The 27,812-nt window shown below is 40.8% G+C and overlaps 1 protein-coding gene across 1 annotated transcript; it reads right to left on the bottom strand.

Moving 5' to 3' along the window:
- Window positions 1-111: 111 nt before the first annotated feature.
- ano11 (anoctamin 11) lies at window positions 112-27,571 on the bottom strand. The gene is given in 25 exon segments (XM_017709059.2): window positions 112-1,385; window positions 10,354-10,513; window positions 11,137-11,227; window positions 11,641-11,783; window positions 11,961-12,166; window positions 12,372-12,508; window positions 15,586-15,614; window positions 15,616-15,671; window positions 15,674-15,683; window positions 17,410-17,464; window positions 18,940-19,051; window positions 19,391-19,493; window positions 19,631-19,729; window positions 19,829-19,966; window positions 20,567-20,710; window positions 20,959-21,055; window positions 22,127-22,217; window positions 22,409-22,574; window positions 22,974-23,084; window positions 24,089-24,146; window positions 24,241-24,377; window positions 24,535-24,642; window positions 24,752-24,948; window positions 26,348-26,462; window positions 27,095-27,571. Coding segments are annotated over 25 exon segments (2,814 nt in total). The 5' UTR covers window positions 27,227-27,571; the 3' UTR covers window positions 112-1,266.
- Window positions 27,572-27,812: the final 241 nt, after the last annotated feature.

The following is a 27,812-nucleotide window of genomic DNA, read 5'->3' as shown; positions in this document are numbered from 1 at the left end:
CGTCCTTTCACAATTAACCACTGTCAATGTAAAAAAGAACACCTGGACCTAAACTGAATGGACTCCTTTCACCCTGACATGGAGGCTAAACATCAGAACTGACAAAGGTACTAATTTAACATTCAGCAAACTAGCTTTATTTCAAAACATAATCAGAATGGTGACACAGTCTCAGTGAACATCAGCAAGTATATATTACAGAGAGGCGGTTCATATACCAGCACATGATGAACCATGGATTAAATTCCTTTTTTTTCACAACTACACTTTCTCATTGGTACAAATATAAACCATAGAAAAGCTAAATGTTCTCTTTTATTGAGACTTGATCATACATTATAAACAGTACTGTGCAAAATCAGACATCATGGTTCTTTTTTGATTTCAATTGGCCAATAGGTACAAGTTACTCATTTATCAGGAGATATTTCTGAGGAGATCAGACAATAGATAATCCACTCAATTCACTTGCATAGGGGACAGAAAAGTCAACAAAAAAAAAAAAAAGTAAAAATGCAGGAATTTCCAAACTCTTAACAACCTTCCAAGACCACAGACCTGTCACTATCACATAAAACAGTATTGCAACTTAAAAGCTTTCATCTTTGAGAGACAATCTAGCTCCACTCTTTGATTTCTTGGATTATGTGAAGCAGAAAATGCTATCAACGTCTAAGACTGAACTTTCGAGGTATGGAAAAATATCCTTGCAGATTTCTTTGAAAAACTGAAAGCAAGTCTCAATAAATTCAGGCTGAAATATAGGCAATGGGCGAACACAATAAAAACAGAAAATGTTATATTAAGGTGTTGAGGCTTTATTAATATTTAAATTAATTTTGTATTAAATATGTTTTCTGCTTTTTTTTCTTGACACTGAAAAAAGAACTTTTTATTTAAATAAATGAAGGGTGATCTCTGACCTTTGAACAGTACTGTATCTCTTATATCTTATTATATCTAATTTTGTCTTATATCTGGACTTTACTACAATGTGATGGAGCAGTTGGTTGAAGGCAGTCAAAAGTAAGTCTATACTCATAACTCAGAGTAGCTGCAAATGAACGGCCTCATTTAGGAAGCATTACAGTCTTGGATTTTGGCATTACAAGTGCACCAGTGACAAACCACTAAAATGGACACGCAGAAATGTGCATGCTGTCTCTAAACTGCATATATACTCATCTATCCAGTGAAAAAGTACACACGCTCATCAAAATGACACATAGTCCAAGTGCAAATCTTTTTTTTTTAAGTCTCCAAACGCTATGGTGTGCCTTCTGAATCTGTGCTGAGGGTATCCAGGCCTGCCTTTCTGAGTGTGCCCCCTCCTGGAAATCCTCTGGCCCTGCAGGTCGGCTTCAGGTTGCCAAACGTGTCGCTTGCTTCAAGGTCCAGAGCAGATGGAGGATGGACGAAAAGGAGAGAAAAGAAAAACAGGAAAAGAGAAGGAACATCTTTTAGGGTGAAGAAATGTGCTAAAGTTAATCCTGATCAGATGTTTCTTTCCCTGTCTCCAAAGTGTAAAACTAGCTTTGTAAATATGACTTCTCTAAAGGAACATTTTAAATACCATTTCTTACATTTTTCTTGTATTTTGTTTTTTCTGAGGTTCACTAATGACGTGTGTGTGTGTTTATGTACCACAAACTATGAGCTCATATACCAAAAAAAGATACAATTCATCTGTATCTGACCTGTGTTGTGATTGTTTGCCCTGTACTGCGGTCATTTAAAAAGCTGTCCAGGCAGTAACACTTCTCATAACTCTCATCATATATAATAAAAGTATGTGGACACCTGACACACTTGACTGAGCTTGTTGGACATTACCTTCTTAAACTATGCATATTAATACAGAGTTGGCTCTCCCTTTATGTCTATAACAGACTCTACTTTTCACAAGATTTTGGAGTGTGTCTGTGGGAATTTTTTGCCCTTTCAGCCAAAAGAGCATTTGTGAAATCAGATGCTTATAAGAAGGTCTGACTCAAAATCGACAATCCAAATGACTCCAAAAGTGTTCAGTGGGGTTGAGGTCAGGGTTCTGTCCTCCACTAAACTCATCAAACCATGATTTTATAGACAGGGTCACAGTCACTGGAAGGTGCCGTCCCCAAACTTTTGCTACAAAGTTGGAAGCATATAATTGTCTGAAATGTCTTTGTTTGCTGTAAACTTCACTGGAACTAAGGGGGCCAAACCCTGAAAAACAGTCATAGACCATTATCCCTCCTCCAACAACTTTACTGTTGGCACAGTGCATTCCAGAAGGTAGTGTTCTCCTGGCATCCGCCAAACCCAGATTCATCTATCAGACTGTCAGATAGTAAAGCGTGATTCATCACTCAGAGGACACGTTTCCATTGCTCCAGAGTCCAACAGGAGCTTACTTTACACCAATCCAGCCAAAGTTTGGTGTTGCACATGGGCAGCTGCTCGGCGATGGAATCCCATTTTAAGAAGCTTTCGAAGCACGGTTCTTGTGCTGATGTTGCACAGTCTGAAAATCTGTAGTGATTAATGCAACAGAAGGCAGGCGATTTTTACATGCCAAGGGCATCAGCACTCAGCAGCCTCACTCTGTGAGTTTACAAAGTCTACCTCATCGTAGCTGAGCAGTTGTTGCTCCAAGAATATTGCTTGTTGCTTCCATTTCACAATAATAACACTTATAGTTGACCAGGGCAGATGTAGCAAGCAGAAGGTGGCACCCTATTACAGTGTCAGGTTTAAAGTCAATAAGCTTTTCAGTATGACCCATTCTACTGCCACTGTTTGTCTGTGGAGATTGCATACCTGAGTGCTTAATTTTATACCCTTGTTAGCAATGGGTGGCTGAAACACCTGAACTCAATAATTAGGAAGGGTGTCCACATACTTATATAGTGTATAATGTTTAATGTTCCCTTTTATTAAAAAAGAGGAAAACTTGATATGTGCCCTCTGAAATGTACTAGGTTAAAAAAGCTGTCCTGTATTTTTTTTCCTGTGCAGGTCCTGAAGTGGCTGCTGTCTTTGAGTGATAACATTAAAAAAAAATCAACTCACCAAGTCCTGGTACTCTATTGCAAAGACTACTCATCACAAGAAAGAAATGAACATCAAGAAACACATAAGGTGCATGGTCAGAACACTGGGACGTACACACCACACTACCACATCACCAACACCACAACAATAAACACTGCTCTTCCACTGTGCACAAATGTGAACTGTGTTCCAAATGCACTGTGACACACTGGGAGAAGTTACTTTTCTAATGGAATGAAGAAACTAGGTTAATTTAGAAAAAGTGTCACAGTAAATGGCCCAGAAAACTCTAAAAGCACTGCTAAATATATATTTTTTTCCTCAACCACTGCCAGAAGGGGCTGTCCAAACATATATACGTAAAGAAATGTAGGTTAATTTGGGTATTTGTATCAAAAAGTGAAGAGGCCAAGAACAGAGCCCAGAAAAGCAACTATAACTAAAAAGCCCATGCTCCATTTCCACAGTAAGCTGTAATTACATTTCTGTATAATATCAGGAGAAGTGGCAATGTCTATTGTTGAGTCAGCAGGGACTTAGGAAGAATGAGGAACAGAGGGAGAGTACGGTGTTAATGAGAATTATCTAAATGTAAACGGATTGACTTGCTCTCTCTTAATAGTTCATCTTCTTTTATTTAAGTTTAAAACACTACTCCAGCATTTATCTAATCTATGCCACATCTGTGTTGTATAGTCGATCACCACATACAATAATTACAACACATTTCCCTGTAACAGAAAACCTTTTTGAGAAAACACATTTACTATAGAACCCAATGGAAAGCTGCCAAATACTTTGAATAAATGTTCATGGAAAAAGAAACATATTTTTGTAAAACCCTTTGAATTACTTAAGGCATTTGTAAATTAAGCTGCAAATCTGTGTAACTAGTTTTCCAGGGGGGAGGCTTCATGGTAGCCAAAACCAAAATTCAAGACACACTCCTGAAATGGTCCTTATATTGTATTGGAAAAAAATTGCCTGTGGCCTGTGCAAAAGTTATGGCACAATATACATTTCATGGTATATTTTTCAAACAGAGTAAATAAACAGAAACTGTGCACAAAATTTGCATAAAAATCTATTTTTTTTCCTGAAGAGAATGTGTTAACTTTTGCATACAAGTGTATGTTGTTTAATGCTTTATTTATGCTTTTAAATTAACATAATAATGTTGACAATATTTCCAAAGTGATAATCATCAATAATATCAATTATCATCATCATCATCGTCGTCCTTAACCACTTAGTCCAGATAGGGTCGCGGTAGCAGTTGGGAGAGCAGAGAATCCCAGATGACCCTGTCCCCCGCAACTTCCTCCAGCTCATTCCCAGGGACCCCAAGCCGCTCCCAGGCCAACTTGGAGATGTCATCCCACCAGCGGGTCCTAGGACAACCCCGGGGTCTTATCCCAGTAGGCCGTGTCTGGTACATCCCCACCGGGAGACGTCCAGGGGGCATCCGAATCAGAAGCCCGAACCACCTTAGCTGGCTCCTCGGAGGAGTAGCAGCTCTACTCCGAGCTCCTCCCGGATGGCCGAGCTCCTCACCCTGTCCAATAGAATGCAGGCTGCCACCCTGCGAAGAAACCTAATTTCTGCCGCACAGGAGTGAAGACAGGGCACAACCCTGCCAGAGCCCAACACTAACACTGAAAGGGTCAGACTTAATGCTGAGTATATGAACACAGCTCTCACTATGGGAGTACAGAGATCGAATGGCCCAGAGTAGTAGCCCTGGTACTCCATACTCCCGGAGGACCTCCCACAAGATATCTCGGGGAACCCGGTCGTAAACCTTCTCCAAATCCACAAAACATATGTAGACTGGCTTGGCAAACTCGCATGCCCCCTCAACAATCCACGAGAGGGTGAAAAGCTGGTCCACTGTTCCATGGCCGGGACGGAATCCACATTGTTCCTCCTCAATCTGAGATTCAACTATTGGTCGGAGTCTCCTTTCCAGCACCTTGGCATAGACTTTCACAGGGAGGCTGAGCAGTGTGATACCCTGATAGTTGGCACACACCTTCTGGTCCCCTTTTTTAAAAATGGGGACCACCACCCCGGTCTACCAGTCCAAGGGTACTGTTCCTGGGGTCCATGCAATATTGCAGAGGCACGTCAGCCACAACAGCCCCACAATATCCAGAGCCTTGAGCATCTCCGGACGAATCTCACCCACCCCTGGTGCCTTGCTACTGAAGAGCTTACCAACTACCTCAGTGACCTCCACCAGGGAAGCCGAGTTTGACATGCCAGAGGCCTCTGGCCCTGACTCCAGTGAGAGAGGCATGTCTCCCGGATTAAGGAGTTCTTCAAAGTATTCCTTCCACCGACTGACAATATTCTCACTTGAAGTCAGTTTCTCCACCCTTGCCAAATACAGCTTGGGCGCAGCCATCCCGACCACTCCTGAGTCGCAGGACAGTTGTCCAGAACCTCCTTGAAGCCGACCATGGCTTTGCCAAACTCCTCCCTTCCCACAATTTGCTTCTGCCACCACTGCTGCTGCCACCCTTTTCACCTGTCGGTACCTATCTGCAGGAGTCGGGAGTCCTTTGGGCCATCCAGTCCCTAAAGGCCTCTTTTCTTCAGCTTGACAGCCTCCCTCAACCACTGTGTCCACCAGAGTGTTCTGGGTTACCGCCCCAACAGGCACCACAAGCTTTTGGCCACAGCTATCAGCTATGCCTGGCAGCTTCCACAAGGAGGTTTGAATAGGGTCCATTCAGACTCCATGTCCCCTACCTCCCCCGGGACATGAGAAAAGCTCTCCCAGAGGTGAGAGTTTGAAATCATTCCAAACAGGGGCCACTGACAGTGATTCCCAGCACACCCTCACTATTCGCTTGTGCCTACCAGGTCTGACCATCATTCTTCCTTGTCATCTGATCCAACTCACCACCATGGTGATCAGTTGATCAGCTCAGCTTTATGTCCAGAATATATGGTCCCCAAAGTCAATCATTGGCTTCTGACCCAAGGATCTCTGGTACTATGTATACTTATGAACATCCTTGTGTTCGAACTTGGTGTTCATTATGGACAATCCATGCCTGCCACAGAAGTCCAATAACAATTTGCCATTTGGGTTTAGATCGGGCAGGCTGTTCTACCCAATCACGCCTCTCCACATCTCCCAGTCATTGCCAACATGAGCACTGAAGTCCCCCAGTAAGACTATGGAGTCTGTAGGCGGGACCCTTTCCAGTTTCTGCTGCAAGGGCCTATGCCATCAAGGGCCCCCCTGCAATCTCCCACTGCCTGTGCAGCACTGCAGCGCTCCCCCATGCTGGACCTTGCAGTAGGTGGGCCCAAATGGTCTCCCCACATTGTCTCTTCGGGCTGAGCCTGGCTGAATTACGTGGGCTGCCCGGCCACCAGGCGTTCGCCGGGGGACACTACCCCCAGAACTGGCTCCAGAATTGACCCTCTGCCAGGTAGGGTACACGATTTTCTGTGCCCGTTTTTCATGGTGGATTTTTGGATCGCGTTATTCTGGGTCTTCACTCCAGACCTGTTTGCCCTGGGAGACCCTACCAGGAGCACATTGCTCCCGAAAGACTTAGCACTGAAGATCCCTAGACCGCACAAGCCTTCTGCCATGACAAGGCCCCAATCCAATTTTAGCATGTCCAATTGGCCTGGACTGCATGTCTTTGGACTGTGGGAGGAAACCCACACAGACACGGGGAGAACATGCAGACTCCACACAGAGAGGACCCCGGTCACCCCGGCCGGTGGAATCGAACCCAGGCCCTCCTTGCTGTGAGGCGACAGCGCTACCCACCACGCCACCGTGCCGCCCATTATAATTAATAATAATGTTAAATAACATTGCACAGAGCACACTGTGTTCATGTGTTTCACTGCAACTGCTCAAGCTGTTTGAATACATCTGTGCTGACATTCACAAAGCATTTTTATCACTGTTTCTCATTTTTTCTTAGTCATTCAGATTATATGTCAGATGTCATTTCTATTTTTAGACTTAATTGTACACCTATTTAATCTTTAAAATTGCCTAAAGTACCTGGAACATTTCACTGATGTTCACTTATGACATTTATGCGGTTTTATGAACCAAAAACAGCTGTGATTCATTTTCAAGAGACCATTTCCTTTTCATCACTTAGAATTAAACAGGCTGTTTTTGTTGCTATGGTTTTAAGATTGATATATGTGAATGAGCTTCTGACTGGCTGCCTTGCAACTGCCCTTATTTAAATAGGAGACTGCTAGCCCTGCAGAAACCTTACAAATGTTAGCTTATGTGTTACGACAAGCTAACCCCCTATCTGCTGACATGTTAAGGTGAGCTAACCTCCTACTAGCTAACGTGTTAGGGTGAGCTAGCCCTGGGTGGAAACGCACCTGCTACTGTTGGCTTTATCACTGCCATTTCATGGCCCAGTGGTCGCATCATGGACAGCCTGCAGCCCAGCGTTCTGATGGCTTGCCCTCTACAAAAGAGGGACTCAACCCTCTCTTGCCTAATGTCCTGTGGCTCCATGATTTCACTGAGAGATTACCACCCCTTGGGGGTGAAGCTCGCTCAGACCTAACTAACCCAGATGCCTCACTATGCTGGTGGTTGTCCTGCAGAGACATTTGCTGGCCGGCTGCTGATCCTTGCCCACCCTCCGCAGTGCACCAAAAAACCTCGCCAGTGGCAAAAGAGCCCTCTTAGTGCTTAAGAGCTACCAAGCCTCAAGGCCCGGCTCATGCAGCTGCCTTTCAACCAGAGAGCTCAGCTCATAGACCCAAAGACAAGCTGATGTACGCCACAGGCACAGCCAAACACCAGCCTGTTAACCTCCCAACTTCAAGAAGAAGAATGGGATCTAGCAGTTATGCTCCAGAGCAGTAGGGGTACAGCCAGTGTCTTGAGACTTCTTGTTTGGCTTTCTTCAGACACAGAACATCTTCTCCTTCTGAAAAAAGGAAGAGGCAGAGTGCTCTAAGCAATGTTCAGTGCTGAATGGCCATATTCAATGCCCCTTATAAACCCTGTTCACTTTATGAATTCCTCCTTATGCCCTTTTGGAGTTTGTGGTCAAGGTCAATGTAAGATGTATCTGCAGGCAACAGTTGCAGCCAAGCACCTTTTCCAGAAACACCTGGAAGTTCAATAGATTCTCTGTTAATAAAGAATTCTCAGGTGCAACCAAGCAGTCGGTCAAGGGCACTGAATTTTCTCACTTTCAAAAAGAAAAGGGAATAAACCAAGACACAAGCATACGCTGATTCTTGCTCACCTCAGCAGAGGGCACAAGGACTGTACTGTTAGATCTGAGCAGATAGCCCCCCCTTCCTGTCCCACGACAGTGGCGTGTGCATGTGGCAGTTCATCCCTGGGTCCTTTACACAATTTACATTGGATAATGGCTTCAGTTCACTGCTCACCCTCTCCTGTTCAGTGGGCTTACAGCCTCAGTAGCAAAGGGCCCTCAGCACATGTAGTAGAGGCAGAAATTTCTTCCATCTTAAGCAGTTGGTGAATTCCAGTGGAAGAAAGCCATAGGAGTTTATATTGTTGCTACCTTCTCATTTGGAAAAAAAGGCGATGGGCTATGTGCCATTCTGGATTTACATGTTCTCAACAGGCCCTTGAGGAAGTATGCACTGAAAATGCTGACTCTGAAGATTCTGTGTCTATTCGTCTTGGAGACTGGTTCACCACAGTCAATTTACAGGACGCATGTTTTCAGATAAGCATCCACCCCGTGGCCTATGATTTTCTCACAGTCCTGTTCGGACTTTTCACCAAAAGTGTGGAAACAGCTCTGACCCCCTTACAGAACAAGGGTCTCAGAATGTGTCTGTACAGATGATTATTGCTTGTTCATTCATCCTCCAGGGGGGGAGAACAAGAATCAAAAATTTTGGTTTCAATATAAACCATGCCAAGAGCAGTTTAGCTACAAAAAAGAGAGGTAGTTCATCTGGGGCTCATGATAAACTATGTCTTAACCCATGCCACACTCTTAGCTAGGAGAGCTCTGCCGGTCTCTTTTTTGCACAGGGCACTCAGTCCTCTTCAGGACATGCCTCTGCCTATTAGGCCTGATGGCTTCCACCTTATTGGTAATTCCACTTGGCCTGCTCAGTATAAGGTGTTCCATGAGGATGACAGTGGAATGTTTGGTGGCTTTGCAACTGTAAAAGAACCCTGTTGTCCTTGTATAGGCCTCTCTGTTAGAGGGTGTCAGAGAAGAAGGTGATGACAACGCTTACGTGATGGGGTGAAATCTTCAAGGAAGGCATAAGCAATGGCACGTGGCCTTTGTGCCTCCAGAGTGAGCCCATACATTTCCTTGAGCTGCTGGTAGTGTTTCTAGTTTTAAAACACTTTCTCCTTCTCCTCCATGGTCTTCATCATCTAGCGCACAGGCTGACTGTGTGGGGCAATGGGACACTTTAGTTCTGCGTGTGGCTCATGTGCCAGGCTCAATGAATATCTAAGCGGATCTCCTCTCCAAGGGCAATCCCTTGTACAGAGAGCGGAGAGTCCACCATCAAACAGATCTGGGAGCGACACTGCAAAGCCACCGTAGATCTTAGCCTCACGCTGAAACATGCACATGCAGACATTGCTTGGTAAAGGTTTGAGGAACATAAGGTGTTTAAGGTCTTGTGCTACACTAATGTTTTGGTTCCAAAAACCACAGGGCACCTTCAGAGGTTTTGTAGAGTCAATGCTTTAGCTGGCTAGAGCTGCAGCACGAGGAGGACCAGCAGCATATCAGGCGGTGATAATGTTTTGGCTCATCAATGTATTATACGTAAGTTTCAAGCACACATGTCTCTGTTCTTTTCTCAAATAAATGTGTTAGCTGAGGAAACCAACTGTACAATACAGAAACACAGGCATTCCTTTAATTCACAGGCAAGACAAAACATTCTGATAACTAGAGGTTACTTCAGGACATCACTTCAGCCTGAATCTGAATAAGGCTTAAAACCCTAAAGACCTGAGAAGCCCTCTGTCCTGCCAAGAAAGAAACTAAGTCATTGCCTACCGGAATCCACAGCGCCTCTCTGTCCTGCCAAAAGGTCAATATGTGAAGGCTGTCCTCATCACTATGAAGACTGGCTGTAGCGTGTCAGCATGTTGGACAGAGTAACACTGATATAACAATGATATATTTAATGGATTGTTGCAGTAAGGATGACACAAGCAGCACACAGCATGTTTTCAGACAGATGAGTAGCCATGTGCAGGGTGCTGGAGGTGAGCACATCTCTGAGAGGCAATGGTCCTGCCTCACAGAGAGGGCAACAGAGGGTGTGGACGTCGCTGCGTGCACTGACCTGGGCTGTGCGCCATCCTGCCACTCACCAACAGGGCCTCCTGATTGTCAGCCAGAGCCTGCTTGGCCAAATAGCGCTCCCGCTTGATCTTCAGCTCCAGAGACTCAGGCACATCCGGAACCATCCAGTCAATCACACGCAGCACAAAGAACACCACATGCTACAAAATGGCATATTTTAAGGCATTAGTACAATTCTTTATACATAAGATTAACTATAGTTACTAGATATAACACTTGATGATTCTGCTAGAAAATTTATGTCATACCATATAGGATAAAAACAACAAATTGAGATGACAAGCTAAATATATATTTAAAAATATAGTGCGTTGCTGCGAGTCACCCTGCACAGTTTGAAAAGTAATTCAAAACTCAGGAGTCTAGGATCAGACTTTGTGGGAGTTTTTGGGCTATGTTACACATCTATATGTATCAAAGTCACATGCACAGACTAACTATAACTATAGTTCAACATTTCACACGCAAAATCAACTTCACAGTAATGATATGATGACAACATACGAAACACAACCCATGTTACGAACTATTCTTCCTCACACTGTGTGCTATTATACACATTTCCAAAAGAGAGATCTAGAAATCCCCCAAATTAGCATAGTGTAGCTTTGATTGGTAAATTGCAAAGTTGTTACAGATGCAAAGTATGCTTTTAAGAAACGATACTTTTAGGAAAGGTCCCTGCATGCAACTGAAGGACAGCTTCTAGAATCAGTATAAATTCACTAAAGGAGTCAGTCTGAGAGGAATGGTGAGTGTCTACCTCAAATGCAATGATGAAGCCAAGTCTGACTGCAAGAAGTTCCCAGTATACTAGAGTGTAGTTCCCATTGTCATCTCGAAAAGCTTTGTACCTGAAAAACAATCACAGCTCTAAAGTGATTTTCATTTAAGGAGCAACTGCGGCCTCCAGTGGTAAAACTGCTACAGTGACTGTTAGATTAACTTTAAACTGCTTGCATTGTAGGCCCACATTTCCTAAACTCTTCACCCTACAAAGCTCTACACCCTAACTACAAAAATTGCACACACATGTGTGTATGTACATAGTACTGCACAAAACTCAGACCATCCTTCATTTATTTAATTTCCTGTTATAACTAGCATTTAGTTCAACATAAATTAGCTGATAAGCATGGCCATTTAATCTATATCACTGGATTTAACAAAAAATGTGAGGATAAAAATAAATGATTTAGTCAATTCTTTCCACTTGCTATGATTAGTTGCATGACTTTGTATTACTATGTATAACATTAGCAATTACCTGCACATGCCATGGCTGGAGTAGTTGTAGCTGGGTGGAGCGTAGGCCAATGTAAAGTTGACATAGCCATGTAAATCATTATCAAATTTATACTGGTACAGCAGCCGAGGCAGGAAATCAGATGTAAATGCAATGAGGAAAGCCTAATAAAGAAAGAAAGAAAAAAACTAATAGTGTTCCCACACCATCAAAGCATATGTTACATGAACAGTTGGTATAAAGGACCTGTATAAAAGCAAGCTCTTGTTCCACTTACAGAATAAAAGTAAAAATAAAAACTTTACAAAGTAAAAAAGTAAAAACAAATTTTGCTCACTCACATTTACTAAGACAGACACATGTGAAAGGGCCTCCAGGATGATAAACCACACGCCGATGTTCTGCGCTCGCTCAGCTACAGGCCGTCGGTACTCACATACAAACTTGTGAGCGTCCAGTCGAACTTCTGCCCAGTTATTGAGGAGGGCAAAGAGAGGGGCCAGTGGGAATGCAGCTACAAAGATGGTGATGAAGCCAAACTGCAGCACTGTTTAGAGTGGGAAGTGATTAGATATCATTTACTAATTGAAAAGAGACAAATTATACAATGAATCCTTAACAAATCAGCTCCACCACCTATAATTAAATTAACAGTAAATGCAGTGGATGGCACAAAAGCAGCCTTGCTTCTTTTCTTCTTAAATACTGTGTTGTCACAACCAGTTGCTCAGCATATTTACGCAGTATCTTACCAATCTCTAAGTATTCGTCAAAGAGCCCCTCACACTCGATCAGCTCATAGTCCTGCTCCCAGCGCTGAGGCTCTAGACCACTCTGAGCCTTCTTCACTGAAGACAGGGCCTTTTTCTGTCTCCATGCTTTTACTTTACTGCAAATCAACATACAGGGATAACAGACACAGCATGAGAGAATATGAAGACAGCTCTAATGTACTAAGGTTACTTGTAGTGTTAAAATAGAATCTACTAATAGAATATCATAGAAGATATAAGGTAGTCTGAATTTAGAGTGAGTGATGCATTATTGAAGAGAGCAGAGAGCTCTGCCTGTGTGAAGGAGTTTTATTCCGAGTAGGAAATGTGTTCTTTTGAAAAATAGGAGAAGTGCACCGTTGGCTTATTCATAGCAGTTTGTAGATACACACCACCCACACTTGTGCATACACAGTTTTGGAAACATGCTTATCATGAAACCTCTCTATATTTTTCCCCTACTACTCTCTATCTCACACTCACACATAAAAAAACATAAAAACACATAAAGGAATGTTTTTAGACATCAGAACATAGGGTCATACATATCTCACATATTTTAGGCCATATATGTAACTATCTGCATAAGCTCCACTCTTGCTTTAGAGGTGAAAAAAGCCACAGGTTTTTATTTCCATTCTTCCACTGTGAGATGAAAACACACCGCTATGAGTCAGAGAAGATGGGTCACTTTCTAGAAACTGTTACTGTGAAAATTAAGCAGGCAAAAAAGAAGAGCATTTGCAAATGAAATAAAGAAGTTTCTGGTGTTCTCAGAACAGTGGACTGATCACCCCAGAGTCCAGACTTCAACTGCATTAAATGTGTTTGAGATTACTTGGATTGTAGGAGGCAGAAAATGCAACCTGAAGACTTCTGAGATTGGTCTTTAGAAGTGTGGAAAAAGATCTTGGCAGACGTCTTCAAAAGTACTGCACAAAAGTCACAGACATTTCAATCAGACACCTTTCATTTATTATTCAGTCAAAGTGGCCATTAAGTACAAGTAATCTATTTTTCAAAATATATTTCTGAGAAAATCAGATATAAGACAATCCACAGGTATATGGAAAGAGCAAATTAAAGGAAAAATAAGTTTAATAAAGGATTTTCTAAAACTGGAGTTCAAAAAGAACAAGAGAGAAGATGAGACTCCTAATAATCTACAAGACCCAACAGACCATCAAAACTGGCACCACCAGAGAAACTACAATCAAAACATGCAGAGACCGGGGAAAATTAGAGTCCAGACCTCAACAGCGTTAATGTTGTCTGGAATAATTTGGATTATGAGAAGCAGAAGAGGCAACTTGATGACTTCTAAGACTGAACTTTGGAGGTGTGGAAAAAGATATTTTTAAAGTTTAGTATGAATTTTGGTTTACCTGATGGCTAAATGTTTTGGCCAATTTTTGTTTCATTTATTTATTATTATTATTTATTTTAAACCTATATACGAAAAACCTGCCAATTAAAATAACCCATATAAGATTATAAGATTCAGTTTTAAGAAAAAAAAGAGCTTTGGTAAAATGCAATTTATAAAGTGAAGACCAATTTGTTGGCCATAACATTATACATTAGCCCCATTTGTCCTACAAAGTCAGGACATTTCTGTATTCAAAGTGTACAAAACCCACACTTTCACACACATTTTAAAACATGCTATATGACACGGTGGCACTGCAAACTTCAGCATTAGTAGGTCTATTCCAGTTGGCTTCACAGTGCCAATGCTGCAGCACTACAGCCTTAATGCAACACTCTGCTTCACCCCTAAGACTGCTGACTCACTGACTCCAACAATCAGCTCAATGCTGATGCATTCATTTTGTACTCTACACTAATTATACAGTAATTAAGACAATAAACACTAATATAGATCAGTAAAATACACTTATATACAGCATAACAGATATACTCACACTGCATTGTACTCTAGACAGAGAAATTCAATGTAGAGTATAGGACTGCAGGAAAAATTCTTTCTTAGATTCTTAGATGCATCGCGATGCAGACGTGAATGATTCTGAATCGATTTATAAATGTCAAAAACTGATTTTCTATATTTTAATTTATAACATAATGTTGACGGAACACAAAGGGCGGAACTTGGAAGTGGGTAAGTGCAGCACCTGGACACTCTGTGGCAGCACATAACAAAAACAAAAGTGAATGAGCGAGAAATCTGATCGGTTCCCACAACCCAAATGTTAAGAAGAGCTGTTCTGTCTTTCAACAAAATTCCAGCCATGCCATTTAATGCCCAGTATGTATCAGTGTGTGCAAATGTCATAGTATACACTAAAAATATGAACAAAAACAGGAACTCACTTTGATCTGATTTAAGCTTTAGCTATAACGATAGCCGCTTTCCTCCCATTTCCACCAGAAAACTTTTCCTCAGAGGTAGAGCAGCTTATTGTAAAATGTCTCTCATTGTTTGACTGTTACGAGGCTGAAGTCGCTTATTCTCCAGTTTCTTGTTTGAATTTTTCCATTACACCTTAAATTCTGACTGAGGCGGCGAATGTAAATGCGGCACCATTTAAGGTGGAACGAGAGAAGCGACTTAATCTTCACAACCTTTTAGTGTTTGACAGTCTCTAGTTCCAGATGTAACGTTCCATGAAATCAACTGCGCTGCTTATAAATGCGAACAAGTCATCTTCAAGTGTTCGCATGTCCCGTCTTAAAGATATTTTACTGACACAGTGACCCTGACTCTCTATAACAATACCAAATCCGAAGTTATAAAATCTCTAAAGAAAATGGGCAGGACGGCTATAACATGTGCTGCGTGGACATCCATTATTACAGGATCTTATTTCACCGTAACTGCGCATTTTATCGCAGATGAGTGGCAGCAGCGTCTCATGTGCTCCAAACATGCGCAGTGAATGAGAGCCTTCCAGTTCACGTACCACATCACTTCCATTTGGTTTATTAATAAAAGATATTGGAAGTAAATTCATTGTCGACTATCATGAATACTTTGCTTTAAAACTACCAAGTCATCACACAGTGAGAAAAAAGAAATCCTGTATAGAAAAAACGATGCATCGTTAATCGTTATATAATCGCTTCGCAGCCCTCTGAATCGTAATCGAATCGATTCGTGATGTGCCGAGATATTCCCACCCCTAGTAGAGGATAAGAGGTTCAGAAAATTCAGGAAATGTAAGGAACCTACGGTATGACAAACTCCTGAACATTGTTGATGAAGCTGTTTTCCCATCATTATGATGAAAAGCTGCTCAGCCAGCTCAATCAGACACCTCCTGGGCCACACTGCAAAAACACCCACACAACAGGAAATATGTATAATCATACATGCAGTAACACAGTAAAACAGAATGAGTTATATGTTTATATTTAACACAAACAGAGCTCATATACATTTTCTGTTAAAGTTTGGGCACATCTATGCTTAAAAATATTTTAAGTTTACTTTGTCTTTATGCAGTAACTTAACATATTAAAAACTAACCAAAACCAGTATCACATGTAAATATCTGTTACTATTTGAGAAAATACTTGAGAATAATAACACAGCCCAAGCATTTTATCAACTTGTGATGTCAGTATTCATCAGCACTTGCAGCATTTTTAAATCCTCAAAAGATGTTCAGTATGAGTTTTCAACAATAAATTGAAGAAGTAAAAGGATCAAATCATTAGACAAAACATACTATACCAAGGTGGACACTTTGATTAATATAAAGTAGAGTGTTAAAAATATACCCAAATTAAGCTTAACTGACCCTTTGGTAAACCCTTTCTCTAAATGCTGACTGTATTTCTAGCTTATGCCTGAGTGTAATCATGACTCACGCCAGTAACCAGGCCCTAGACAAGAACTACAACATGCAGCAACATTATACAAACCATATACCTGATTTTTCAAGTTTGGACTGCAAGAAAATTTGGACTCATTTAATGAACTGAAGCCTGATGCCAGAATTAAATGATAAATGTGGTATCCACACAACAGGGAAAAATTAGCTGAGTAAAACAAGAGTGAGAAATCTACACTAGATCCTTCCAAAAGAGATAGACATTCAGAAGAGAGTCAACAGAAAAGCCAAACTGAAGGTCTACGTATTTAGTATAACTGAGTTATCCTTCTACAACCTAGAGCACAGGCTAAAAATAGAGCCAATATAAAGTGATGCTTGCAAACCCTCCTTTGTTAATTGATGTAACCTTCCATATACGGTGCCTGCAGCAAGCAGTGGAGCAGCGCACTCAAAATCCAGCATTACTCTGATTGTTTTTTCCTCACTTGCCACTCTATAAGTATGTACAACATGGTGGGTTCAGTGGGGCATGATGGTTGGTTGGTGAAGCACTGCCCTTTTAAATGATCCCCTGACATCTGGCTTGAAGAGGAGAGATGTCAGATCTAGAACAGTGTGGGCCAGTTAAACTCGACAAAAACCCCACGTAACACATTCGTCAGCCCAAGGCAACCATCTATGTTAGCTTATTAGCAAGGTTGGCTAGCTTTGTTATTGTTAATCATGTTATCATGTACTAAACCCATAATGTGAGCAGAAAATCCTGGTAAGCTTTAGCATGAAATGGAGAACGGTAACAACCTTTTGTTGCTATTTTACTTCCATGTGATCTACATGATTACAGTCTGATGAGGTTTCTTTGGACTATCATCTGTGGGATTTAAAATCTTTAAAACCTTTGCAGGGTAAATCATCTACCTTTCTACTCTGGGTGGCAGATCTTTCAGTGCTGCTTCCCCCCAACTGGAATTCTCTACCCTTCACTCTGTATAATTGCCCTTCTTTGTCTACCTTCAATTCTCTGCTAAAAACCTTCCTTTTTCCTTCTCTTTAGTCTTCTAGATTTTTTTGACACTATGTAAAGTGTCCTTGGGTTTGTGAAATTGCTACACAAGTTAAATTTATGTCACCAAATATTTACTGGTAAGAGGAAATGCACTTAGGAGAAAGAATGTAATGCAAACAATCAAAGCACTCAGAGCAAACAAAGAACTCACATCCTCGTTCCTCATTCCAAACAAAGTGCCATAGTGACCAGGGTAGCCGACAAATCTGTCATGGGAAAATGGAAGAGTCTTACAAGAAACCATTTTTAACACGTATAAATCATGGAGATAAATGAATTGAACTGAATTTGTAGATACCTGGCCAGTACGAATGTAACAATTTCAATATGTATCAAAACATTAAATTCTAAAATGGTGTATTAAAATTTAGGGTGACACGGTGGCGTGGTGGGTAGCGCTGTCGCCTCACAGCGAGGAGGGCCTGGGTTCGATTCCCCGGCCGGGCGGCCAGGGTCCTCTCTGTGTGGAGTTTGCATGTTCTCCCCGTGTCTGTGTGGGTTTCCTCCCACAGTCCAAAGACATGCAGTCAGGCCAATTGGACATGCTAAATTACCCCTGGGTGTGAGTGTGTGAGTGACTGTCTGTGTCTGTCTGTCTGCCCTGCGATGGACTGGCGACCTGTCCAGGGTGTATCCTGCCTTCCGCCCGAAGACTGCTGGGATGAGCTCCAGCATCCCCCCGCGACCCTGACGGAGAAGCGGCTTAGAAAATGGATGGATGGATGGATGGCATTAAAATTTAAAACTGTATTCCCAATACACTTTTCAGACTCTATTGAGGGCCTCTCATTTATTCTATTTCGCAGAAGCCATGGTCAATAATTAGTATTATGGCATCTGGGTGCTGCATATCAAAGTAAAGAGGGTAGGGAGGGTGACTGGCTTCTGTTGTGTTTTTTTTCATGCATCAATTATAAATGGCAAAGGCTGTGATTTGCAGGGTTTATATTGTTGAAAGGTGGCACAACAGGCATTGAAAAAGTTTTTGGCAAACCAAATGGTGTAGTGTGTAATTAGAACTCTGTAGTATCAAGACACCTGACAAAATGTAAAAAATCTAAACAGATCTTGACCCCAGAATTCAAAAACATTCTGGACACATCTCACATTACTCTGACCTCCTGAACCTGTTTATACTTACATGTCTTCATGGCAATCAATCTAAACATTTTTGCTCTCTGATCACTTTGTTTCTTTTTTATTTCTTTACTAATCACTGTATATTCATTAGTTATCTCCTTAGTCACTATTTAGCTAAGGAGGATATATCTATAGGATATGGTTGTTCCTGAGTCTTTGTTCCTCTCAATGTTTCTTCCTCTTGCTCTCAAAGTAGCCCTCAACTGACTCATTAGGGGTCTGGACTTGGATTTCAGTGAAGTTGTGAAAAAAATGATATACAAATATATTTTAATTGCACTAAGAATTGAAATTCGTATTGAACTTGCATTCATGTATATTGCTAGCATTAACATATTAATACATGAACTCAAAGCACATATTCAGGCCTTATTTTTTTCTGTATCAAAAAATAGATTGTACTGTGACACCATCATATTGTACTGAATTGAATTTTAGTGTATCATTACATCCCTACTGGCCAGTGTTGCAGGACTGCATCTAAAAACATAATGCAACAGGTCTGATATCAAATATCGGGTTATTTTCAGTTATTATTTACCTGCCCTTGAAGAAGGCTACGTAGAAAGGGGATGAGTAGAAGTTGACAAACTGGAAGATGAACACCTTAAACGTAAACGCATCCTCATATTGTGTCTGTGTCCTGTGCATTTCTGTAGAAGTGAAGTAGTAAACTTATTTAGATGAGATTGACCATGACAACAAAATTATACTGAACACAAATATCTCTCAGTACAGTCACACAAAAACATAATTCAGTAATTTCACAACATGAAATCTATAATATGAATTAACTCTGTAATTATTAGTTGAATACCTGAAGTTGCAGTCAAACTTAATTGTTTATTGAGTTAAAATTTCAATCTAAGGTGACAGCATCTGCCTTTCTGTGTCAGAGTGGACTGGTTTAGAGCAAAAGAAGCTAGATGTTCGTTACTGCATATTGAGCAGTGTTGTTTTATGGGCCTGAGGGCCAGCAGCAGAATGCTTACCCCATTTAGTGAGCTGCTCGGCCAGTGCAGTATACACCTGCCCCATCAGCAATATTAGAGCCAGGTTCACCATACTGCTGGAGATGTTGGCAATGTTCCCAGCCTAGGAAACACACACATACACACACACACACACACACACACACAAGTACACACAGTTTAAGAGCTACTGCAGGTGGTCGTATTGATGAAGTGGTGAAAGGGGCAACTTAATTAACTGATTCTCATCAAATTATTTACCTGTGTGCGCAGTACAGAGCTCCCAGTCTCATACATCATTACGCTCACTATACTGCGATAGATGATGACAGTGACCAGGAAAATCATCACCACACACAGCTGAGGAAAGAAGAAGCGATAATGAGCCAGACCACCGATATGATCAAACTGCTGATGAGCTTAAAAGGAACACTGCTTCCAATCAGTCTTCACTCTCACCATTATGACGATGACCATAGAACCAGTCAGCATGCGGGAGATCCGGGCCTTCTCCGGGAAGTAAGGCTCCTTCACCCCCGTCACAGGGTTTTCCTCCATTGCAGGGGCCATGGCTGCAAACTCTGGACGTGGGGGCTCCTAAAAATCCAGAGGTTTATGGAAAAAAGTGTTCTAAGCTGATGTTTTTACATAGAAGTTAACATATGAATCTAGTAGAGGTGATGTGAAGTTGGGTGATACATATAGAGTACACATATAAATGAGATGATGAGATAATCATGATATTCAATAAGGTATGTAAAGTTCTTCTTATTTATGTACTTAATTTTCTGAATACTTTGAACGTTAAAATTAATAAACACTTTTCTGTACTGTTGCACTGTTTTAATGTATATAATGTACTACTGTATAAATGGTTCCTACAGGCAGGTTAGTGTCTTTTAACTCATTCTCTCACTCACACACTCACTCTCATTTAGCAGGCTGAAGATTCTCCACAAGTGGTGCCTTTAACACTCAAACAAATTTGGTACTTCACATTAATGGCATTTCATGTCCTTCCAAAAAATAATTCTGGATCATGTCAAAATAATCAAACCTAATCTTGGTGAAAACTGATATTTAATGCTACACTGACTTTTCCTAAACAACCGTAAAACAATAGAATCGATTTATTGGAAGGTTCTAGTTACAACCGTTCATATTCCAGGACAGTATCTGTTGCTGTTTGTTCCCCACCTCCTCCTCGTGAAAGTCCATGCAGTCCCAGTGGTGGGCCAATGTGGCGTTCTTGCGTTTCCAGTACTCCAGGAAAGTGACGGCCCAGAAGGACATGAATATGCTGAAGAACACTGTGCCAGGGTGGTCAAACAAGTAGCCCACCTACAGCAGGAGAAGAGACACACTTAAACCAAAATACATATAACTTTTCTGTATTGTCTAACTGTTCATTGTGTGCTTAACAATCTTCAATTTACTGGGTAAAGCTGAACAAACAAGTATTTCAATGCTCTTCATGCACATGTCAAATAAAAAGCTTGTAACTTGAAAAACAGAAAACATATTGGCAAACAACTTTGAGAAACTTTGCAATAATATACATATAATTTAGCCTATGTAACTTATCATACCTGAGCCATGGGGCAAATGTCTGACATATTCCAAGGTTTGCAGGTTTCGCAGAGAGGACACATCAGATACCGGCCTCCACTTTCACAGATTTCTTTTCTGTAGACAGCATAAACATAACAGGTCAGACTTACTAAAAAAGGTGCTAATTAGATGCTAATTATAGTCTACGATCACTTTGGCTGGTGGGGGTGGCATGTTTTTAATGAACACTTTAAATGTTACAGAATTTTATTGGCTAATTGTTTTTACTGATATTGCAAAACCAGCTGTCAAAACTGATATTGCAAAACCATTGCAAAATGATTACAGAGCAATGTCACAAGCTCACAATGATTATGAATTAGATAAAAAATGTGTTGAAAAAAAAAAAAAACTCTTTTCTGTCTCTGAACATAACAATGGCAACTATGTCAGCAACAAAAATATTTGCGCTTTGAGATGAAAACTCTTATAAATGAATATGCAATGAGGCAAAAACACAAAAAGCAGTGACCACCCCTTTGGTCTTGCTATGGGCGGTAAAGCATTGGACTTCTGTATTAAATCAAGACAGCCACTTCTTAACACCAAAATAGAGTTTGCAATGGCTTAACTTGGATGTGGGTTGAGAATCACTGGCTTGAACTGCTTTCACATATTCAGATATTAACATAAGACAGTACATGAGTGACTCTCTGCTGAAATGTGCACATCAGTACATTAGTTTGATCTGCAGATCAATAGTGCTAATAGCACAAACACATGAAGAACTGCATCAGTGGCTCTGCTGGCAGCAGAGTCATTGACTTTGATCTTTTCTCTCGCTCTAAGCTTTGTGTTCTGTCTCTATAGTGCAGCACATTTATCCCAAAACAATCCCATCAGCAGTCACAATGCAGGTTTGGTCAAAGGTTGCTATGGAAACAGATGAACAGCACCAAACAGGCACTAACAATATATATTTTGTTGCTGGAGCTAGACAGATATACTTTGATCAAGTTTAGCATAAGCTTAACTGAAGCGCAGATGAACTGAACGTCAAGATGCTGGACACAAATACAAACTACTGCTGCAAGAAGAAGCCACGCTGTGTAAAAGTGAGTGTGTGTGTGTGTGTGTGTGTGTGTGTGTGTGTGTGTGTGTGTGTGTGTGTGTGTGTGTGTGTGTGTGTGTGAAAGAGATACTGACGCTGGGGTGTTGGAGCTCATCGTCATGATGCCGGACACAAACACAAACGTTCCAACTATTGCTGCAGGAAGAAGCCACGCTGTGTAAAAGCCTATAGATAGAAATCAGATCAGATATAGAAACACCTGCAGTTTCAAATAACAGGGTAACTTCACATCCTTATCTATCTATTTCATCATGCTTTCATTGTGGTATTATTTGACTGATATGAATATTATCATAATTTCATGTTAATACTGCCAACTTACATCATACGTGTCATTTTAAGATGTGCTTACTCACCAAGCCAAGCAAAATAAAGGGCAATTTTCTCCCCAAAGTATTCTCGGATGTGATCCAGGGGCTGGTATTTGTACCATTTCGACCAGCGGGCCCAGTAGTGATACAGAACCTGTCTCTTGTTTAATTGGTCAGGAGGGAGGTCAAATCCTGGGAGCTCAAATGGCCCCTAAGCAACACAAATATTACTGCTATTACTGACATCTACAGTATCATCTTTGCTATTTATTTTCTATGTGATGCCATTCAAAAAATGGAATCAGTATGCACAAATATTTCAAAAGTGGTGATTCACTTTGATATCGTTGTTTTAAACAAATTATTATGACATTTTATTTATCAATTAATAACTCTTTGTTCTTGAAATACTTTAAAATATTGAATAAAACTGAGTAAAAAGTGAGTTATCTTGTTTGCATTGTTTAAATATGTCATACTTTATGTAAAAAAAAATATTACTATGAGATTTCTGGCTTTAAACAGTAGCGAACAATATGCATCATCATATAATGAAGACAGAACATGGTTGTGGCTAATCATCTCCACTGGGACAAGGCTGGTCTCTTACCTCATGAAGGGGAAATGCTGCTTTAAAGGCCCCTTCATTCAACAGTCGAGCCACTCCAACCTCTGCACGCTTCCTTTTGCCGTATACAGTTCTCGCTAGGATCTCATATACCTGGAGAGAACAAGTAATACCATGAAGGCTATCAGGCTTACCCAATAAACTCAATTAACTGATTAAAAAATCAAGTAAAATGTGGTTTCTCCATAAATCAACAATAAGCAATAATAGATTAAATTATTCTACTTGACTCTCATACAGAGTACGATGAATGGGCTTACTTATATGTTTTGCCACGTGGTTTTTTTAAAAAGATTTTTAAAAACGATTTCTAGTTCCTAGAATCTTTAAAATACTATGTATGGTTTGCTATTTAGTACATTTTTATGGTTGTTTTAAAAAAACTTAAAAAAAAACCCCAAAATAAACAGATCACTCAGTTGCTCAAATAAGTACATAAATAAATAAGTATATAAATATAATCACAGCCCTGAATTACATCAACTTTCCATATTCCTACAGTGCTTTGCAGAAGTCCATTCTTCGTTTATTTAAAAAGCCATTATTAATTCTAAATTAATTCATTCATATTATTAGCCAGTTATGAATTTTTCAGCATATGAAAAAAGCAGAATCTGACATTAAGTGAAAATTACACAGAAGCCTCAACAACTAAATATAACATCAACATTTTTACTATTAAAGTGTCCACCCTTTGCCTTTATTACAACTTCCACTCTTTACGGGGGATTTGCTTTCAGTTTTTTCAATGAAATCTAAAGGCATATTTTTGCACACCTCCAAAGTTCAGTCTTAGACGTTTGTAGCATTTTCTGCTTTTCACAATCCAAATAATCCCACACCTATTTCACATCTGAAGCAAGAGTGGAGCTTGATTTTTTTTAAAAAGATGACAGCTTTAGGTACTGTTTATCTAATGATCACAGTTTAGGAAACTTCTAACTCCTTTGACACTTATTTCACTTTTCCTTATGCAAATGGATTCTATTATATCTAATCTCCTCACAAATATCTCCTGAAAAATAAAAACGTAATGCCTTTTGCACAATACTGTATACTAAGTCACTGCCCAAGTGATGCTCAAACAGTGCACTCACAATGCGATGTCTCTGTGTGTTGGTAAAGTAATTCTCATGATCCTCAGAGCCCAGAAATCTTATAAAATGAGAAGATAAAGAAAAAGTTTTAGTTTCACACTCTGAAAAAGCAAAAGATTCTAACTGCTCAACCACACAACATGTGCTCTTACTTTTCCATCTTCGACTTGCGAAAGGCACATGTGTAGTAGTCCACAGGCCTGTTGGGCACAGAGTCTGCCATGATGTTTGGCACATAGAGTTTCTGGAGAATCTGGGCTGAGGTGTTAAAGTCTGGATGTGGCTGTGCCTGTGGGTAAAAAAATTATTTCAGTGTGTTAAACTCCCAGCTCATACTTGTTTACAATAAAACTTCCATTGCCTCTGTGATTGCAATGCTGCACTGAGAGGTTCTGCACTGGTGCTAGGTGATAATAGCTCTAGATAATAGTGCTGGAATGGCTGACCTGTAGTGGTGCTCTGAGACACAATTCTTCAGCATAGTACACCAACACATCCCAGGGAGCGCTGAGCTTCAAATAGTGTACTGTTTTTTTCACACTGGATGATTCCTCCTGGTGACAGAGACAATACAAAAGACAGCACACAGTTCTTCATTCAGGACCCAGATTAGTACTGAAGAGAAGACAGTTTACTGAAAAACAGCAGCATGGACAGCTGCACCTTTTCTAACAGTAGGCCGGCACTTTGGATATTCTGGATGAATTTGTCCCTCCATCGGGCCAGCTGAGCTTTCCTCTTCTCAGATCTGCTCTCCTCCTGAGCAGCCTGCACTTCTTCCACTTCCTCAGCCTCCCCTCGGCCTTTCCCTCGGGCTCTCCGCTTCCTACGTGACTTCACCTCCCACACCAGCACAAAATCTGTGTCAGACATAACAATTTGCAAATGTCAAAACTCCCTAACTTAAACAAACTCACCAAGTCTTGTGTTAGTTTAGCTCTTATTTGTCTTCATTTTTAATATTGCTCTATTTTAATAAGCTGATTCATTTCTAACATGGTATCCACATTTTAAAGGTTTACTTCTCTTATTTTATCACTGCAAAATCCCAGGCTTATTACATCTTAAGGCTTATTTTTTAGAAACTGCATCTACTACAATGCAAACTAACGTTAAGCATGATTCATTTTAAGCATACTGCAAACATCAAGAGTGACAGTGTAATCAGTGTAAGGCAGACAAAATAATTGCTTTACAATGTAAAATATTTGATTTTACTCTCTTTACAAATTAGCTTTACAATTTATACAACATTAAAGCCGTGCAATGTTGTACACATTAGCAAACAAGGCTGTAATGTTATCCACTATCTGATAGCCATAAATTGAGAGAGACAGTTAAACTCTCTTTAAAGGCTCAACAGAGTCTGGCATAAATCCCTGTTATTTTTCTGTCTTAGCAAAGTTCTTAGTGCTTTTTACTGGTGAATGATTGTGTGTTTGTTTAAAACAACCACTTCATGCAATGGGGTGCTCTCTGGCAGAGATAGTCACCGCTTTTTATTTAACATTTCCAGTGCTGTGATGCTGCATTTTAGTTACTGAGGTGAAATCTCCATAGGCGCCAGTGCTGCACCAGAGGCGGCGCCAAGAGCAATGAAGCTTGTGAAACCAGAGACAAGCCTCTAAGTCTACTCCTGGGGCACCAGTGGTCTTGCTGAAACAGTTCTTGAAGAATTGCCATTTTAAAGACAAATGTTTTACATGTTGACCAAGAGGTCACATGTACAGTCTGAAGCCAAAGGGGCAGGGGCTCAAGTCTCCTCTGAGGTGTTCTGTTCGCATGCCTGGGCAGGTCTGTGCCATTTAAGGTGACAGTGATTTGTGCCTGTGCTATCCATTGTAAAACAAAACAAAACTCTTGCAATATCAGTGCTTTACTGGCAGAATGTAAGCTAATACCAATAAATTCACAGAATCTTCATAACACTCACAATCTTATTTGTCAGGCCCTTACCAACAGTCTGAAAACAACCAACTGAAAACAAAGCGGGCTGACTTTTCAGTGGGAAAGAATGGTAACATGGACCTTTTTCTGAGCCAATCAGTTATATATGGTCATGCTGACACATCTAGTGACACATCATGCTGACACATCATCTTCTTGAGGCCATGATTATGTGCTTTGGTAACTTCCATATGCATAACAAGTGTCATGGGACTAGATGGCTATCTACACAGGCTGGTGGTGCTGTTGTCCAATGGTGCACAATAAAGCAATAAATAAATAACCAATAAAACTGCGAAGATAAGTGGTTACCTATTTTAGTTTTTCCATCTCTGAAGTAGTTGCCCGGTGGCTGAGTCAGCGGTGTGGATGTACTCTCACAGTGAATGTAGATAGGATCATCGTCATCATCAGCAGCAGCATTCAGCTGTTTATACAAAACAAGCAGAAGTAGTTAATGAGCAGCTTACTTAAATATGACAGGGTAAACATTTGATTAGCATTGAAATGACAGTAAATTCAAGCAAATCATGTGAAGGAGATATGGTGATCTAAAGTTTTTGTCTTTAAAACTTCCTGACTTTCCCATTTAAATAATATTTATCAAAGCACGTGACTTGGACATTTTCATGAAACTGTAATTTCAGCTAAAAATAGGTGCATTTTTTCCTCCTCATTGAAAATTCTCTCTTGAAAAGTAGCGCTCAGATGCCATTATGGCTCAGATCATGTGACAAGTGACAATGAGACAATAAGTATTGTGCAGTGTCAACTTAATGGAAATCTGATAAACTGCAGTTGCTAGAGTAATTAGTCAGAGACTTCAAGGAGGGGTTGAATTACTCCACATTGATTACGTTCATTGCCTTAATGTAACACGGGGGAAAACTGATGGTTTTTGGAGAGGAACATTACAGCCTGACATAAATATGCCAAGAATGAAACACCTATTAGCAGGAAAGGTAATAACTATCAATCTAAGTCAAAATCCCAACACTGTAGAAAAGCAGTTCTCTAAAGAGTGTGCACACAAATAAAACATTAATGAAGGGCACTCACATATCTGGGTGGGATGAAGCCTCCATTCTGCAGGCTGCCATAGCAGTCCGCTCCATGGGTTTCTCCAGTGTAGTCCAGGTCCAGCAGAACCTCACGGTCCTTCAGCAGGTCTGAGCCTTTCTTCCTCAGCATGAGGCTCAGTGTCTCAGAAGCAGAAATGCGAGCACTCTGAAGTCCAGTGGTCAGGGCACACTGCAAGCCAACAAACACAGCAGCTACACAAGCCTATGGAGCCAGTCACACATTCCAGTGCAGATACTCAAACAGAAGCAGTGTTGGATAAATTATGCGAGGAAATGAAATGAGAGGGAAAACGTGCTAATGCATTCCCACAGAGGAAGGGCTAAGTGGACCGAAGAGAAGAAAAAATTCACTAAGTGCTTCAGTAAAGGGGGAGAGAGGAAGGAGGGGAGAGGGTCTGCCGCAAGCTCTGCCTCTGCCCCTCTCATTCACCGCATCCCTCTATCTCTCCAGCCCTCCATACAGAGAGACAAAAGCACTGAGCTACCGTAACTCTCCTAGCAGAGGAGCCCTGCATCCTCTCATCTCAGACACACACAGACTAGTTTCTATGCTTTGTGAGGATGCGGCTTCTTACATATGTCATTCTTTTCACCCTGACTGGTATTACATTGGTATTATGGGTGGTAACAAAATATTTTATGCATCAATTAAACAGAGCAGCTCTTATGTACATTGTGGGACTATTTCATGATGA

The sequence above is a fragment of the Pygocentrus nattereri genome, chromosome 9 (genome assembly GCF_015220715.1).
Source record: "Pygocentrus nattereri isolate fPygNat1 chromosome 9, fPygNat1.pri, whole genome shotgun sequence".
Taxonomy (NCBI): domain Eukaryota; kingdom Metazoa; phylum Chordata; class Actinopteri; order Characiformes; family Serrasalmidae; genus Pygocentrus; species Pygocentrus nattereri.
Note: the sequence above shows the minus strand (reverse complement) of the source record. Positions and strands in the feature narration are given on the sequence as shown.